The sequence below is a fragment of the Tiliqua scincoides genome, chromosome 9, assembly GCF_035046505.1.
Source record: "Tiliqua scincoides isolate rTilSci1 chromosome 9, rTilSci1.hap2, whole genome shotgun sequence".
Classification (NCBI taxonomy): Eukaryota; Metazoa; Chordata; class Lepidosauria; order Squamata; family Scincidae; genus Tiliqua; species Tiliqua scincoides.
The window spans coordinates 29868334-29886119 of NC_089829.1; the positions used below are offsets into that span (position 1 = coordinate 29868334).

The window sequence follows — 17786 nt, forward strand, 5'->3', positions numbered from 1 at the left end:
GATCAGCATTAATTCAATTGATAATATTGCACATGCCAATGAAATATGATTAAATACATTAATTGCTTGCATGTGTACATGTGGTAACTAATTTGAAACAGAGCCATACAAGTAGAACAGTGCAAGCCATCTCTCTTGATGATTTCACTGAAGTCAGCAGTTCTGTCCATGCATTGTTCTGGGTCAGGGGTGCCCAAACCCCGGCCCTGGGGCCACTTGCAGCCCTTGAGGACTCCCAATGCAGCCTTCAGGGAGCCCCCAGTCTCCAATGAGCCTCTGGCCCTCTGGAGATTTGTTGGAGCCCACACTGGCCCGACGCAACTGCTCTCCGCGTGCGGGCGACTGTTTGACCTCTCGCGTGAGCTGTGGGATGAGGGCTCCCTCCACTGCTTGCTGTTTCATGTCTGTGATGCAGTAGTGGCAGCAAAGGAAATACCAGCCTTGCTTTGTGCAAGGCATTTTACAGGCCTTGAGCTATTGCAAGACCCTCATTCATTCATCAAAGTTCATCTTTAATATATTTATTTATGTAAACTTATGTAAATTTATTCAAATTTTAAATGTAAATTAATTCTTTTTTTCCCCCTGGCCCCCGACACAGTGTCAGAGACGATGTGGCCCTCCTGCCAAAAACTTTGGACACCCCTGTTCTGGGTACACAAAATGATCCACTCCATTGAATTCCCTTAAAGGGTGGGTGGTCCTACACACATGCATCAAAGCTCCTACTGAACAGGAATCACCATACTGAAGCAAAGGTATGCTACAGAGCAGTGGTTCCCAAAAGGAGGGTCACAACCCATCACTGAGAACTAAAACCGGGCCATTCCCCCTTAAGTGATTTCACACCAAAACTGGAAGTGTGCTCAGATTTCTAAACCGAGTGATTTTCAGCATTGGGGAGGCCTGCAGAGGGGGCCACAGGCCACCCAGACCCTCTGCAAGGTCAGCAGGACCCTCCAGGTAAGGGGGAAAGTCCCTAGAGTCCTGTGGCACCACAACTACTACAGTCAGGACACCCCCCCCCCGCAAACACTTACCTGTGGATCCAGGTGACTTTGGGAACAGCTGCTACAGAGAGTTCAAGACTCAATGCATCATGTACTATTCCCAGGCAGCTACCACTTGTTTCAGTAAGAATTATCAAATAATGCAACTTGAAGAACTGTAGTTTTTAATAACACTACATTTCTAAGGCACTATCTTATTCATAAAATGAGGAGGCTTGAGTAGCCTGGATCCCCAAAGTCACAGACTGGGTTTGTTGTGGAACAGCATGGAAGATGGTATTGCCTCAGACAAAATCATAACACCATGCATGGAATTTAATGAAAAACTGACCTGTAATTGTATGTTTATGCTACCTAGACAAGGCCAACCATGCAAGCAAAAACTCTGAAACTAAATACAGAGAAAGCTGCGACACTCCACAAATAAAAGAGTTTCACTTACAACGAATAACTGTAAGGGCTGCTCAGCAGGTAAGGAGGCAGAAGTCTTTTTTATTTTCACAGAAACCTTTGCTTCTTCCTCAGATTGTTTTCCTTCACCTTCTTCTGCATATTTCTTTCTTTTAATTTGCCGATTTGATCTTCTCTTCTACAATGAATGGCATAAAACTAAGATAAAAATCTAACCAGCATTAGAAAAAATGTTGAGGTGGGTGGGTGATGGGGCTGAGTTAATGCTTCTAGCAAAAGTTGTAAAGGCAAGTGGCGATTTTAAATACCTGAGACACCTCATCTTTGAATGGCTGCTGAGGAGTCTGCTTAGCATCAGACATTTCATCTGAAGACTCATTTTTTCTTTTCTGCTTTTTACCCAGCGTAATAATAAGCTTGCTGTTTTGAAACAAAAGACATAGTTAAAGAAGCGCATAAAGATATAGTCATCTAGTTTTTTCCACTAAAACATTCAAGATGCACCATCAAGACTGAACTGTTTATATATTTCCCCCTTATCTTGGCTGACCAAAAGGAAAGATTTCAGTTTTTCTACTCAGAAATGTGGTTTATTTTAATCAAAAATATAGGCAAGTGTAGGGACACTTCACATATGCCCAGTGTTGCCAATTATGGGACACAAGAAACCAAACACACACTGTTGATATAACAATTTAACATCTACATGTTGCATAATTCTATAGTATTTTTAAATATGATCCAAAAGAGTAAACAGACCCATAACATTTTCAAGTTGACAGCTTGGACTTTAAAAACATCAAGATTTACAGAAGCTATTTCATCAGTAACAACTGATAATGACTACAGAATTATAGGGAAAATTATATTCCTAATGCAAGAGTGCTAATTATTTCTGAGTTTATATTCAAAGGGTTACAGAATAAGGGGCAATATTAATATCATTCCATCTGGTTTTAATCAGAGGACTGCAAATACATATAATTTTCCATATTTAAAATCTGACAAGTGCTGCTTTTCAAATGCCTTCTCAGAATAATCACAATGTGATTATAATTAGACCCAAATTCAGATAAAGAGATGTCCTTAGATGCATACTTTACATAATGTAGATTTGATAATTACATACTGTGTAGCAGTGAGAGAATTGCTTTAGAATAGAAATTTCTACTGCTTCAGACCCCCCCGAAAAAGTTTTGGCCTTTATCCTTTTGCTGCAATTAGTACACATCAAAAACTGTAAACATGACTGGCCACTGAGATAATTAAAAGTAGTGACACAAGGTTAATGAAGCCAATTTCAGTCTTTCCATACTTAAAGAACTAGATAAAACTGGTCGAAATGACAGTCATTCATGTATATATAATCACTGAGTAATGTTGAAATCAAAAATTCATTTCTGAGCTTTTATCAATTAAGATCATTTTTTATTTGAAGACGAAATGTGGAAGATATTGTTGCAGTGTTTTACAGATTGTAAACATGGAAGATTTAGTGAGAGATGCTCAACCTAGTTGTTTTAGGTTAAACTGCACATTACAGCTCTTTAGAGACCATCAAAAACTGTACCTGCCTGGAATAGGACCATTTTTGCAGCAGATACTGTGAGGAACATGCAGCAATGACATGCAAATTCTACACAAAACTAGGCTAGCACAGTGTTTCTCAATGTGTGTCCTCCACTCTACACTTTGCATGGTCCGCCTACTCAAAGTACCATCAGAAGTAACTGGAGATGACATCATTGCCAGTTACATTTGGGTTGGGAGGCCAGATACAACACAATAAACACCACTAAGAGGCTCAGGGTGAACGGAAGGGGCTTTTTCAATAGTGGAAAGCTTGCTTTGGAACCTCTTATTGCTGTGTCATGTTCCTGGTCTCACTGCCAAGTGGCAGGAGTCAAGGGGCCCCACGAGTACCACAGACACCACTTCAAGTACTATTGATGGTACCTGTACCACTGGTTGAGAGACACTGGGCTATACTCCAACATATAAATTTTATATTTCCTGTAACGAGCACTACTGTGCTGAAAAGCTGCCAAAAATAAACTATTTTATGGTCTCCACATTGGTCTGTAATGGTACACATTGGTCTGGTCTCATTCTCAAAAGGAGAGGGTCAAAACCATTGCCAATGGTGTTGTCCCAAGAGTGGCAATTTAATGCCCCCACTGTATTTTGTTATGTAGGTAGGGTTTAGAAACCTCACAAATGCGGACAATTTAAGATTGGCAGCAAATTCAAAAGCCTTTTTGTGGCAAGCTTTGAGCCCTTGCTAGCATATGATGCAATTACACAACCTTCTTTCAAAAAGGTTCCCGCCTAACACTGTGACCATTGGCAACCTTCAGTCCCGAAAGACTATGGTATTGCGCTCTGAATGGTGGTTCTGGAACAGCATCTAGTGTGGCTGAAAAGGCCAATTCCGGAGTGACAATCCCTTCCACACTGGGAGCAAGTGCAGTCTGTCCCTGGTCTGTCTCCCTGGCTATGGGCCTTCCTTCTTTGCCTCTTTGCCTCAGACTGTTGGCAAAGTGTCTCTTCAAACTGGGAAAGGCCATGCTGCACAGCCTGCCTCCAAGCGGGCCGCTCAGAGGCCAGGGTTTCCCACCTGTTGAGGTCCACTCCTAAGGCCTTCAGATCCCTCTTGCAGATGTCCATGTATCGCAGCTGTATTGCCTAACACATATTTATGTTATCAGCAGCACTCATTGAAGAACACCATTGCATCCTACACCCATGAGGCAAGTCTCCATTAACATGCTCCTCCCTACTTTTTGTGCTGCCTTCGCCCCTCCCAAAACTGCCCTATACATTCAGTGAAACTATTGCAATTGCCAAAAAGAAGATTTTTTTTAAATTCTGAGTAACAACAAAGTAGCTGTAGTCCTTCTGGTTCACAATGCTTTAACATTGAGGCCCTCAATGCTGAACAAATTAAACTATCATACAGTCTCATGAACTAGAGACTTTCCAAAGAGAAAAAAAGTTGGGTAGTACTTTAAAAAAAAAATGTTAGTTTTGGCAATACTGAGCCAGATGGATCAATGGTCTCACTTTGGATAAGGCTGTATCCTATGTGCTTCAAACAAATATTGCTTTCCAAACATTTTAAAACAAAACCTAATGAAACCAAACATATCTTTACACAAAGTATACATCAAAATACGTATTATAAAAATTCAACTGTAAAAATCATAAATAAAAGTTCACACCAGGATAAATTCTTATCATTTGAGACAAGTTGAAAGTTTGCCCACCTCTAATCTAATCTTATACACAGTTCAGCATGCTAAAGCCCACCCATTTCAAAAGGTTTATGTAGCTCTACGGCTGATATTGGTTCAAAAGATATTTGGATATTTTCATTCCATTTATTTCATTCAGAGTCCCAGTTTGTGGTACACCCTTTTCTTTGGAACAGCAAGTATTATTTTAACTACAAATAGCATATTATGGTGGGGGGATGGGGATCTGCATACAATCAATTTTTGTCTGGGAGACTTGTTAGGTCAGTTTTACTTTCTGATAGGCTTCTGATAATAAAGGCTTTAACCTGAATTTTTCCAGGGAGGAGATTTGCCTGCATAGTTGCTATTGCCTTGAAAACCAACATCAGCCCTAAGTAGCCTTTGCTCACAGTCCCCAACTTACTTCACCTTCATATCACAGGTTGGCCCTTGTCTGTACATAAACTGTCTTTGAAAGTTTGCATTTGTACAACAATGTCTGGATGTTGCTTCCCATACTCTTTCCTTTCTCACATCTGCCTCTGTGTCCTATCTTGCCTTGAGCTGGAGCCTGGGTTCCTCTTGCCTTCTTTATCCATGTAATATCTGTGCCTACCCCAGAATTGCTCATTTGGGCTAATTTTGCTTGAAGTGACCCTCTAAATGGTTCTTGGACAAGACTGTGAATTTGCATGGTCTGTCATTCTAGAATGATTTCGTGGCTTTTTGGAGGTCCTGATCTTAGCCATGTCCCATAATTTACATCCTCCTGTAAATACATGCATAGACACTGATGGGGAGCCAGGGTGGTGTAGTGGTTTGGGAGGTGGACTCAGGCCTGGAAGATCCAGGTTCAAATCCCCCCTCAGCCACAAAGCTTCCTGGGTGACCTTGGGCCAGTCACTTTCTCTCAGCCTCACCTACCTCACAGGGTTGTTGTGAGGACAAAAGGAGGGGAGCAGTCGTGTACACCGCCCTGAGCTCTTTGGAGGAAGGGCGGTATAAAAATGTAATAATAAATAAATCTGTCTCAACTGCACATGAATTTTTCTGTGTGCGATTCTGTATCTTGGGTAATGAAAGATCTCCACAGACAGGAGAGGGAAAGATGCCCCTGTTGCCCATATCTCTGATGCATGCCTGATGCCCCACAGCAAACCGTAATGGGTTTATAGAAGAGTACCTAACATATAGTATACAATGCAAAGTGAAAGCACAAAGATCACAATAACACCATGTATATACAGCAGTGACTTGGAAAGCAAAAGCCCTGTTACCATAGGCTAACTGGAGTATAGTCTGGGTAAAATTCCTTCTCAATCTCATTAACAAGCAACTGAGTTTGTCCACAGCAAAAATTTAGAACACTCACTGAACCTAAGCTTGTAAAAGGATGGAAAGTGGAAAGGCATCTATAGGCATCTATAGTCTAGAGACCTATTATAATCTAGATGTGGACCAGAGAGGTCTCTTTTCAGGTCCTCACCACAGACCTTTGCCCTTGCCAAACTGCTGGAGACTAATGACGCAACTGCTATCCATCAGACAGATGTAAGCCTCGCCTTCCTCCTCACTGCCAGTCCACATGATTATAATAGAGGGGCCCCCAAATGAGTCAGGGGAATGATTGCGAACAACAGTAGAAACTGAAGCCTGGCAGGAGAAGGAAGCACAAGGGACACTGAATCTTGTGAATGACTGAGTTACAGAAGGTCACAGCTACTTCGCTCATTATAATCTTCCAGGGACAGCAGATGCATTATTTGGCGTGCAAAAGCAAAATGTTATACTAATGGGCAACACAACTAATAAAAAACTACAGGAAATTGATCAAATCATAAGCAGAGGTATAAAATGAAAAAAAATGCTTGCAAAATTATGCAGTATAGAAATATACAGCGCAGAAATACAAAAATTATGCAGAAAAACAGAAAAAGTCTAAGCCAATATAGCAAAGACAAATGCTGGCTAATATTCAAAAGGGTAAGAATACGTTATGGCAATATGGCATGCTTTCAGAGATGGCTGCCATGTTACAGATGTCCTACATATTCCTACATACAAAGAACCACTTTTGGTAAACGATAGTTGGACTATTGCATACTAATACAGGCACCTTATTTCCCAATGAATTGGTTCAACTGCAGTCACACTTTAGAAAAGCAGTAAGTACCACCTCTGATACATCAAAATACTCCTACAACAACAAAAGCAAGCCCCAACTCCAGTTGTACAGACTGAATAACTCCCAAAGCCACAGATTCTGCTTTGATTTATATAAGAATATGAAATGTTGTACATCTGTCCTTACAATACTGGGGCCTAAATCAGCAATGAAAATTAGAGGCAAGAGCAACTTTAGTGTCCCTGGGACTGCATCCATGCACTGATCTACAATGATCCAGCAGAAATGGGCTATCGATACAGGCCAATACATTATTTTCAGAATATAATTACATCCTGAACCATTGTAAACAATTTCTCATTCTGGTATAATTGCAAATCTTATGAATACTCTTGGGGCTACAATCTTATACAGTTAACTAGAGGTAAGTCCAAATGAAATCTATGGGAGTTGCTGCCACCTAAACATGGCTGTGAAGAGGGTCTTAGGCTTTCAGAGAAGAAAATGTTAGCAAACTTACCCAATTTTTGTTCTATCTTTAGTTCTGGATGAAGAGCCGGTTTTGGGTTTTTTGCTTTCTTTGTCTTTCGGTTTAGATTTAACTTTTCTGCCCTTCTTTTCCTCTCTTCCTTCTGCTGAAATACTTGGGAAATTTTCTGGACTCATTACTCGTGGAATGTTCCTCTCCCCTCTCTCTTTTGCTTTTGCTATTGCCTCTGATATTATGCGATTAGCTTTTTCCTGCTTGCTTTCAGATTCCACTTTTTTTTTCTGTTTCTTCTCAGACATTGCCTTCACCTGGGTATTCTGCAACTTAGTATATGTCCCAGAACCATCTGTTTTCTTGGTGGAAGGAGGCTGCAAGAAAGAAAAAAATAGGTTATTCCTCTACGACGAATATTGTCTTATGCACAAGAGCTGAAGTACAATCCTTATACATGTTTATGTGGGAGTAAGTTCCAGCGTGTTCAATCAGGCTTACTCCCAGGTAAACATCCATTAGAATTCCAGAAATGGTCATGTAGTTAGATACAAATATAGTTTTGTACACTACTATGAATTCATACTAGCCAGTATAAATACACTAGCTATTTTTAAAGGTCTATTCTTATTGAGGAATAAACCAGTCTTTTCACTGCATTCATCATGACAACTAGTATCTAGAATAAAATATAGCGTATACATAGAGGTGTTCATTTCCTGTTAGTAAGACAGAATTACAGCCGAAGTCTTACTGAAGATAATGGGCTTATTTCCAAGTAAAATAAATAACAATGCTTTCAAACATGTCTAGGTATACACTGTAGCCTTCATTTATGGTAATATTATATTGTAAGCCAGAGTTATTTACTTGAGGGGGGAAAGGGAAAATGAATATGCTAAAAGCCAAAAATATTATACATTTTTGCTGAGAAAAAGAGTAAGTCAAAGTTAGATTTCTAAGTGTACTGTAAACAGTAAGAGTTTGGAAATCTTTTACTTCTAGATGTTCCTGCATTATAGCCTTATAACAGAGGGATTCATATACAAGGCCCTTGAGATTATTGCGGATACATCTGGGAAAGCTCCTGAGTTTCAGTCTTCAGACATGAACGTGAGTTCACCATAATAGCATTCCCACTCCACTATACCAATTCCCTTATTCTCTCTTTCCTTCCTTCCTCATTTATGCATAAATGATCTGCTTTATTTTACTCCTTTGTAAAAGAATATATATTTACAGGCCTACAACAGTGCCCATGAAAATATGGACTATGAACCCACCCTTCATCAGTGCCCATAAGAATGTGGACTAAACCAAGTAGTAATAAACAACCACCCCTGTAATAAGAACCATTTTAATGCATAATCTCAATATGCAGGGTTATTCCCACCTTCTCAAAGATTTTAAAAAAACAACCCTATACTGTATATACTGATGAAGCTACACCAAATGATACAGGCTTACATAACAAAAAAGTTAACGTCACAACATAATCTGTATATAAAGCAATGTTTCATGGTCAGATGTAAGATATTTACATACAGCTAGCATTCACAGTAAGACTACACATATTATGCTACAAACACCGTAGTCAATTACTTACAAAACACTATTTGCTAAGAATTTCCTAAGAATAATCAATCACATGAAACAGTTACACAGTTCCTTTGTTTGCTTGTCATTTCTAAATGAACTCAGACTGAAATTCCTCATTCTACCATAAACAATTACAGCAGCCTTTTTTTAATCTCATGGAGGACATTTTTTTTTTAAACCAGAAAGAATGGAAAGAATTTCCAAACAGACAAAAAAAGGATAACAATTCTGTTATGTTCTCACCCATAAATGTGCTTCTGACTACAGCACAGGGGAAAGCCACCAGGAATTTCCAAACACATTTTCAGGCCAAATCCAGTTCGCTTCACTGGATACATTTTTCTATACGCGCCTCATCAAAGCTCAACAGCAGTGCTGCAGCACCAGGAAGAAAGCAGGCTTTATGATAGCTAAGTAAAATGCCACCTCAAGGCCTGCAGGCTACAACAAATCACCAAGACTCGAGAAAACAGCAACAAGCTCAAGATGGCGATGCAGCACAACTCCCGCAGCAGCAGCCAGTAATAAGGAAGGTTATTCAATCCCATTAGCCTTTTAGCCCAAAGAACCCCTCCTCCTCCCACTCATTCAAGCTTTCACTTACCCTTCCTCTTGGCCTCTTCACTGAAGACATTTTTGGCATCAGACAAAGGCTTGCCCTCTGATTTTTCACCACCCCATGTAGTGCTCAAGAGAAAAGCATTGAGAGAAGATTGCTAAATGGCCTATTTAGCAAGCCAAAAGCCAAGATATACACAACCTTCCACAAATACACATTTAGATTTAGCAACATATTCCTTCCTTGACAAGCATATGTTCCCTGTACATCTACTGCATGAAAAACCGTCAACCTCCTTGGAACGGCAGAATTTCAACAAATCTGTAAGCAGATAGCCAGATTCCAACAAAACACAGAAAGAAATGAACGCACAAAGCATCAAAATGCATCAGCGTGAATATTAGAGATGTCGTTAAAAATACTGACTCCTTCTGCGGAAGTAGGCCAGCAGATGGTGCTACCAGTTATTATTCCATTAGACTCTGTAATTTAACCCCCAAAAGACTGCTTTTCCCTACATGTGGTATAGTTGTTAACTCTTCCTTTTCCACCTCCTGCAATAATTGAAATACTATTTCATTGCATTCCAAGCTATTCAAAATACATACATAAACCTGGCAATTATTCATTTCAAAATCTCTGTAACTGCTCCAGTACTTCTACTATACAGAAAAAAAAATTTTTTTAATCCAAAAGCACAAATGCTGCATAAGACTCTACATGCCAATATCTGTTGTTACAAAATTCAGCATATCTTGCTTTGATCACAAAAGATACACTTTGTATTTCAGAACAGAAGTAGAAGATTAGTGGAGAGATTATTTTCCACTAGCATTAAAAAAAGATGTAGCCTTTTATTCCATCCTATTCTCCTTACTTTTCTCATCCCTGCTGCTCATCCCAATAAGTTTACATCACTATAAAGGGGACCTCTCTGACATAACTTTTAGGGCATGATAATTGCTGGGTGGGTGGGGGGAACAATACAAGCCAGGTCACACCCCCTAACTTAGGTACCTTAAGTGTTAACACAAATCTTATGCTGACTATTTAGAATCATCTGTTTGGATAACAGTTCTTCCACTTGAGCCATTAATTTCTAGACAACAGACAGAAACCAACTGTCTCCAACAGAAAGGTCTCTGGAGAAATCTTCTAGTGAAGGCCCGGATTTTGCCGAACTCATGGCACTCGTTAAAATTGAAGGACAGATCAAAATGTCCAGCCTAAAGGACAAAAACATCTAATTGGCTTCCAAAATAATAATAATTTATTCAATTTGTATTCCACCTTTCTCCCAGAAGGGCACCCAAGGCAGCTAACGACAAAAACATTAAAGTACAGAATAAATACAAATAAACATTAAAAATAAGAACAATTAAAAACAAGATAAAATACAGAGCAGTATAAAATACAGAACAGTCAGCAATAACACACACAATAAAAAAACATTAATTTGTAAAAGCAGTCCTTATAAGGCCTCAAAGGCTTTCCTAAATAAAAAAGTCTTCAGGCCGCACTGGAAAGTTAAAAGCGAGGCAGCTATCCTCTATTCAAAGGGGAAGGAATTTCATAATTCAGGTGCCACCACCGAGAAGGCTCTGTTTCTGGCCATCATCCCCCTCACCTTGCTCAATGGTGGCACAACCAACAGGCCCCCTCTGATTACCTCAGAGAACGGACCAGACTATACAGAAGAAGGCAGACTCAAATACACTGGTTCCAAACTTTTAGTCATTTCAGGGTGCCCAGAAGGCTGAACTGGAGAGCAAGATGTGCAATTAAGGACTTCCAGGTCAGACAAAAGGTTGAAACTGGGTTCATACATGATCTACAGCATGCCAATTACTAGAGAAAATGGAAAAACATGACATTTTAATTTGCACATTTTACAAATGTAAAATGACATTTTAATTACCTCATGCAACAGGTTAGCATTCCAGCTAATAATTTTCTTCCGCAAGAACTGGCCAAGTATACTTGCAAAGCTTTTTTGAAATGTTTAAAAAAAAAATTGTGATCCACCAAAAATCAGCTTGACCCACAGTTTGGGAAACACTGCTTCAGAGAAATTCCAGGTATCTCCCTGAGTTACCTTCAGCTTTCATATATAAAAAGTCTCTAGCCCTTTCATTTGTGGAGCTAAGGGAAAACATGAAAGCAGCATTCTATCCAACTAGTCACCCTAAAAGTAAACTTGCTCCTGCTTTTTAGTGCTCTGGTCACTTAGTGTAACTGAGAAAGCTGCCATGCACTAGGTCCAAATTTATAAATAGCATAAAATTAAGGCTGCAATCCCATACAGATGTCCCTGGGAGAAAGTTCCACTGAACACAAAATGGTACATACATTAGAGTAGACATGCACAGGATTGTGCTGTAATTGTATTAAATATAAACGAATGACTTTACGTCATATATATAAACGAACGTCCTCGGCTACTACCATTTAGGTTTTGGTGGTTTTCCAATTATTTTTCACCCCCACTACAAAAATTCTATCTATAAACCTGGTTTGTCTCCATCTCCAATTCAAAAGGATACAACAGAACTTCAGGGAAGTGTTCTTGTTTTTAACAAACTGCACTGGAATTTCTTACTCAGGTATGGGACAAGGATTATTTTTGTAGCCCTACGGGGTCATCTTAATTTGGAAGACAACAGAATATCTTTCTTCCATTTTTTCTGCATCTGGGGTTTTCGATGCAGAACATTATAACAACTTGTTGACCTACCAATGGGATTAAAGTAGGATTATCAGTATATACTTACAGGTCCTACTCTTTGTTAAGAGCAAAGGTATTATAGGAATGTAATTCCTATAATTTTAAATATAAATAATCTTAATACAAGCTATTATGGCTTCGGGATGCTTTTTAAAAAAGAACTGTAAACTGATTCAAGGGTCATATTGTAACCAGAAAGTCATAAACACAATAAATGATAGCTAAATGAAACCTCCATGTATTCAGGAACCTTCTGAGCACAAATTGCTGGGCAAGGAGATAGGAGAGAGCTCAATAATTCTGAAAAAGTGCCAGGGTGACCACAGCTGTAAACTGGATGCTGGATATAGATTTCTGTTCTGATGCTGCAGAGTTGTTTTTATGAACTTAAAAGGGGATAGTATCTGAAGGGTGGGTGCAAAGTACAATTAAGAATGCCAACAAAATTAAGCTCTATTTTTCTTTTATATCACATCTTTATATATATGGGGAGCCATTTAGTTATTTGATTTTTCTCTGTAAACTGCTTTGTGAACTTTTAGTTGAAAAGCGGTATATAAATACTGTTGTTAATAATAATAATAATAATAATAATATCAATCACAAATGGTGAGATCAGTTTGGACAAAAATCTCAAACTGCAGAAGAGCAGGCTACAACCAGCACAAAGTAGTGCTGTGAGTTAGAAACCTTCACTTCTAAAAAAACATGGATAACATTTTACCCTCAACAGGTGAAATCAGGAAACAGTTCAGATGTTGTCTTTGATCAAGAGCTCATGCTTGTTTTTCAAGTGACAGCTCTGGCCATGTGTGTATTTCATTATTTTCTTCACTTCATCACAACATTCGCAACCATGTAGAGATCTCGCAATCCACCAGAACTGACTAGCTTCATATTCTTTAGGTGATGTGGACTTGAGAAGTGTGCAGAAGTTACAGTTGTCTAACTTTTAACTGGAATGGGATGCTGAAGCAACTGCATTGGCTACCTATTTGCATCTTAGTACTATTTGAAAAGTTGTCTTTAACCTTTAATCTGTAACTGAACTGTATCTGGCAAATATTCATAAGATCATGAGGACAGGTCCTGCTCCAGGTTCAGTTGTCCATAACATAACAGAGGTAGCAAGCAGAGACTTTAACAGGGTGCCTGTAGTTCTTTGAACAACACTGCTTTAGAGTAGCAGTTTCCAATCTGTGCATCTTGACTCCTCAGTTTCCAGGGCATCGCAGGCTGCCCGCTGCCCAGGCAGGGAAATGATGGCATGAGCCTCCAAACAGCAGCAGGAGGCTCTGCATAGCAGACAGAGCTGCAGCACATGAAAAATGTGCATTGCAAAAAGCCCTCTCACCCACCTGACCCTCTTACTGCGGTTTGAAGGCTAAGGTTAGGCCTCCAAACCCAGAAGTGAATTGCAATGTCGTAGCTATGTGAAGCATTTCGCGTCACTGTCATTAACTCCTTGGTTCTAGGGGGTGTCGCAGTCCCAGTAAGTTTTGGAGCCACTACTTTACAATATAATCAATGCTTAACTTTAGGAAATGAGTCATTCATATTTATTTTGCACCGGAGAATAAATGTCTCTTATTCTGAGGATAGTAAATCCCACCCCAAGTAGCTAGGGCGCCCCTGCGTTTCTTTTACAGCATGAGCCCCTCTGCAACAAGGTAACCAGTTTCTCATTTCTTTACAGTGCAATCCTATGTTTTCTCAGAAGTCCCACTGCACTGAACTCATAAGACTGCAACCTTAAACATGTAGACTACTTTGAAGGTACTTTTTTTTAAAAGCAGAGAAAAAACGTGACATCAATTAGAAATGTGATTTTCTAATTAAATGTAGGCCTAAATTATTTCCTTTAAGTGGTGAATCTTATTAACTTGCCAACCTTTCACTAAATTACAATAAATTCACACAACCTTTGCCACAGTGAACTATTTAGAATAATTTCCAACATTATCAGATACCCCAAAACTTAAGTAGTAACAGAATGGAAGTACATAACATTTCACATTGTATTCTTGTTAACAGTACTACTGAAAATGTAAGTTGGTCTACTGCAGGGCTTCACAACTGAGGCATCACGACACCCCAACCAAAGAATGTTATCCTTGTCCCTTTAAGGGGTGGGAGAAGGGGGAAGGCAGCAAACACCTGGGAAGGTGCCTGCAAGGCTCCTCGCACCTCCAAACATCTAAAAAAACAAAAAAGGGCACTTCCAGTTTTTGTCACGTAGTGCCCATTTTATTTTACATGTTTGGAGGTGCAGGGAGCATTGTGGATGGCTCCCCTGGTCCCCCCAGGACTCCTGCACTAGAGCCTAGTAACTTAAAAAAAAACCCTTTCACCCCTTGGTTTGAAAACAAAAGGTCTAGTGAATTGGGCATTTTATTCCATACTGATCTATAAAACCATGTTAGCTGAACAACTTATCCACCACAGTTGCCTCTAAAATAGATACAAGGAATTTACAGTTTTGTTTAATATGTTAATGTGCACAAATAGGAAAACTTTCTATTTCAAATAATGAGTTTTAAATATGGTGTAGTACAGCGAAATCAAAAACAGACCAATCTGAAGATTAAATTCAAAGCTATGAGATATTTCACATAGACCTCTGTTCAAGTGAAGACTCCCAAGCACTTTGCTGTTAGGGAATGCTTCATCCACACAAACGTTATGTACACAGAACATTACTAGAACACTAAACAGAAAAGCCTCTGATTATGTAGGCCTCCCAGTGTGTATCAAAAGCCTCCCATGCACATGCCAGAATAGCTGTATCAGGGCAATCGTGTCCTTGCTTATAGCACAGGATGAATTTCCTCACTGCATGGTACCCACAGCAGCCACACATATAAAAGAAAATTAAATTCACAAAACTATCATTTCTTACAAAGAACAATGCACTTTCACAAAATTTTACAATGACAAACCCACATTTGTTATTAAGGCTGCAATCCTAACCACACTTTCCTGAGAGTAAGCCCCACTGAACAAAATAGGATTTACTTCTGAGTAGACCTGGTTAGGCTAGTGCCCTAAATCACGTAAGTGGTCTGTAAGGGGACAGTATGCCACAATTCACCAAACCCTACAAAAGACAGCAAGCTAATTCAAAAGAATTAACTATTGCAAAGGACACTTAAGGGTGCAATCCTAACCAACTTTCCAGCACTGAGGTATGGGCAACGCAGCTCTGAGGTAAGGGAACAAACATTCCCTTACCTTGAGGAGGCCTCCATGACTGCCACCCAACTGCAGCATGCAGCACATGCCCCATTAGCACAGCTGTGTCCATGCTGGAAGGTTGGTTAGGATCTGGGCCTAGGACTGCAATCCTACACACGCTTTCCTAGGAGTAAGTTCCATTGAACACGATAAGACTCATTTCTGTGAAGAAATGCTTAGATTTGCTGAAAAATTGTGCAAACAAATTAAGTAATCCAATAGAACTACTGAAGTCACAATTCCTTTACAATGGAGGAGGTTGTAACTTTAAAAGTTCTATTGGGCTAATAAAAAATGTACTGGAGCATATATTTGATTTACAGTATAATTTGCAACAGTTCATTTAGTATACTTTTATTTGACCAACCCACACACAGAAATCAACAGGTGACATTTTACATCTAATTTGAACACACATTAGATGCTGTAGGAATTTAAAGTTTCAAATAGCAATTATCTTCATTAATTCATCTCCAGAATACAGATTTTCTATTATTTCATTGTTGCTTAATAGGTTTTCAGCACAATATATGTAATTAGAACACTTTAAACACATTGCTTTTCCTCCCAGCTCTGTTGCTCTAACTCTGGAAGAACAGTTAACTCCATACCTATATCTACATACTTAAGCCCCATATCTATATCTAAAAATAGGCTATCATACAATGCAGCCTACATGTTTTACACATATATCAGTCATATTTCATTTATCAAGGATTTTAAAAGGGAAAGCTGTCAAAAGCATTACAGCTACTTTGGTAGAGACTGTTGATTTCCAAATCTTGAAATGTCTTTATGTAGGTCTAATTCAAAATGTTATTCTACATCTGAATTATTTTAAATCTTAAACTTGCAAAAGTCATAAGTATAATGTTTAGTGGGCTCTAGCTCAAGAGAAATGTAGAGACATTGTTTAATCTGGCCTTAAACCCACCACATGCTCAATTTAATGCATTGATCCATGAATTCTACCCACTTTCTTCTCCCTTCCCAACTGCTTCCTGGAATCCACTTCCTGTTTGTCCTCTTCCTTAAGTATGCACACAGAAGGCCAAAAGCATGAAAGCTACTGTTCACAACTCTGCTTTCTGTTACTAAGTTTCCTGGCAGAACGCTAGGCAGCCTTTGCAGTACAGTACACCAAGTAATAGCTAGGATCATATTTCACTCCTGGCTGCCATTCCATGCAAATTCAGGACACATAGGCTTTATACTAGAAATCAACAAGGAAGACAATAACCACCCTTGTGGTCCAACTTGTGAGTTTAGAAGCAATGTACATTATTAATAAAAATGCTTATCAATGTTTTAACAAAATACTTACAATGTAATGACTTATCATGCATTATATACAGGTTAGAGAAGTGTTCATGCCCCATATATTAAGGCTGAAATCCTATTCAGACTTAACTGGGAGTAAGTCCCACTGAACACATTTGTACTTTCTGAGTAAATGTGTATGCAATATTTTTCAAAATGTGGGTTAGGACCCAATAAGTGAGTTGCGAGCCAATTTCAGGTGGGTCCCCATTCATTCAAATATTTTATTTTTAATATATTAGACTTGACGCTACCATGTTATGTGACTGCATTGCGGAACAGTTACACACCTGTACTTTTAACAAACTATTATGTATAAGCTTTTAAGAGTGATAGTAAAAGGGACTTATGCCTGGGTAAGTGTGGGTAGGATTGCAGCCTAGGATTGTTAAAAATTTTCCTCCTTGATGTCACTTCCAGTCATGACATCACTTCTGCTGCAACCTGACAGATTTTTATTCTATAAAGTGGGTCCTGGTACTAAAAGTTTGAAAACCACTAGTGTATAGAATTCTGTTGTAAGAAAGATTGGAAATAACATTTTAACAGAGGGAATGGGAACATGTTTTCTTATAAAGTATATTGTTATTAGGGATGTAGAATATAACTTGAAGAGGTCAAACTTTAAGGTAACAAATTAAAAGCAGGGACCATATATGACACCATTAAATAACTGCTTTAATTAAGGAGTAAGAGAACAAAACCTAAATGCCACTAATTTCCTTACATATTTATCAAGTATCATCTCTTTCTTTCCTACTAAGACACCTGTGACAAAAATGGAGAGCTGATGTTTTAGATGCACCTTAAAAAAAACAACTGAGCTTCAGTTTTCAGTTATCAACCTTCTACACAGTGTCCCACAGCTGCGATACAAGGACATCTGCAAGAGGGATCTGAAGGCCTTAGGGATGGACCTCAACAAGTGGGAAACCCTGGCCTCTGAGCGGCCCGCTTGGAGGCAGGCTGTGCAGCATGGCCTTTCCCAGTTTGAAGAGACACTTTGCCAACAGTCTGAGGCTAAGAGGCAAAGAAGGAAGGCCCATAGCCAGGGAGACAGACCAGGGACAGACTGCACTTGCTCCC

General features: G+C 39.2%; 1 protein-coding gene across 7 annotated transcripts in view; it reads right to left on the reverse strand.

Moving 5' to 3' along the window:
* CHD9 (chromodomain helicase DNA binding protein 9) overlaps window positions 1–17786 on the reverse strand; it is an 88555-nt gene that overhangs the window by 45702 nt on the left and 25067 nt on the right. For 6 of the 7 annotated variants that reach the window (XM_066637634.1, XM_066637632.1, XM_066637635.1 and 3 more), the window contains exons 5-7: window positions 7303–7640; window positions 1730–1841; window positions 1453–1599 (exon numbers count right to left, since the gene is read on the reverse strand). In XM_066637634.1, coding sequence (XP_066493731.1) covers window positions 1453–1599; window positions 1730–1841; window positions 7303–7640 — 597 coding nt within the window. Of the gene's footprint in view, window positions 1–1452; window positions 1600–1729; window positions 1842–7302; window positions 7641–9105; window positions 9190–17786 lie in introns of those variants that run through there. The other variant, XM_066637636.1, reaches the window with a different exon arrangement.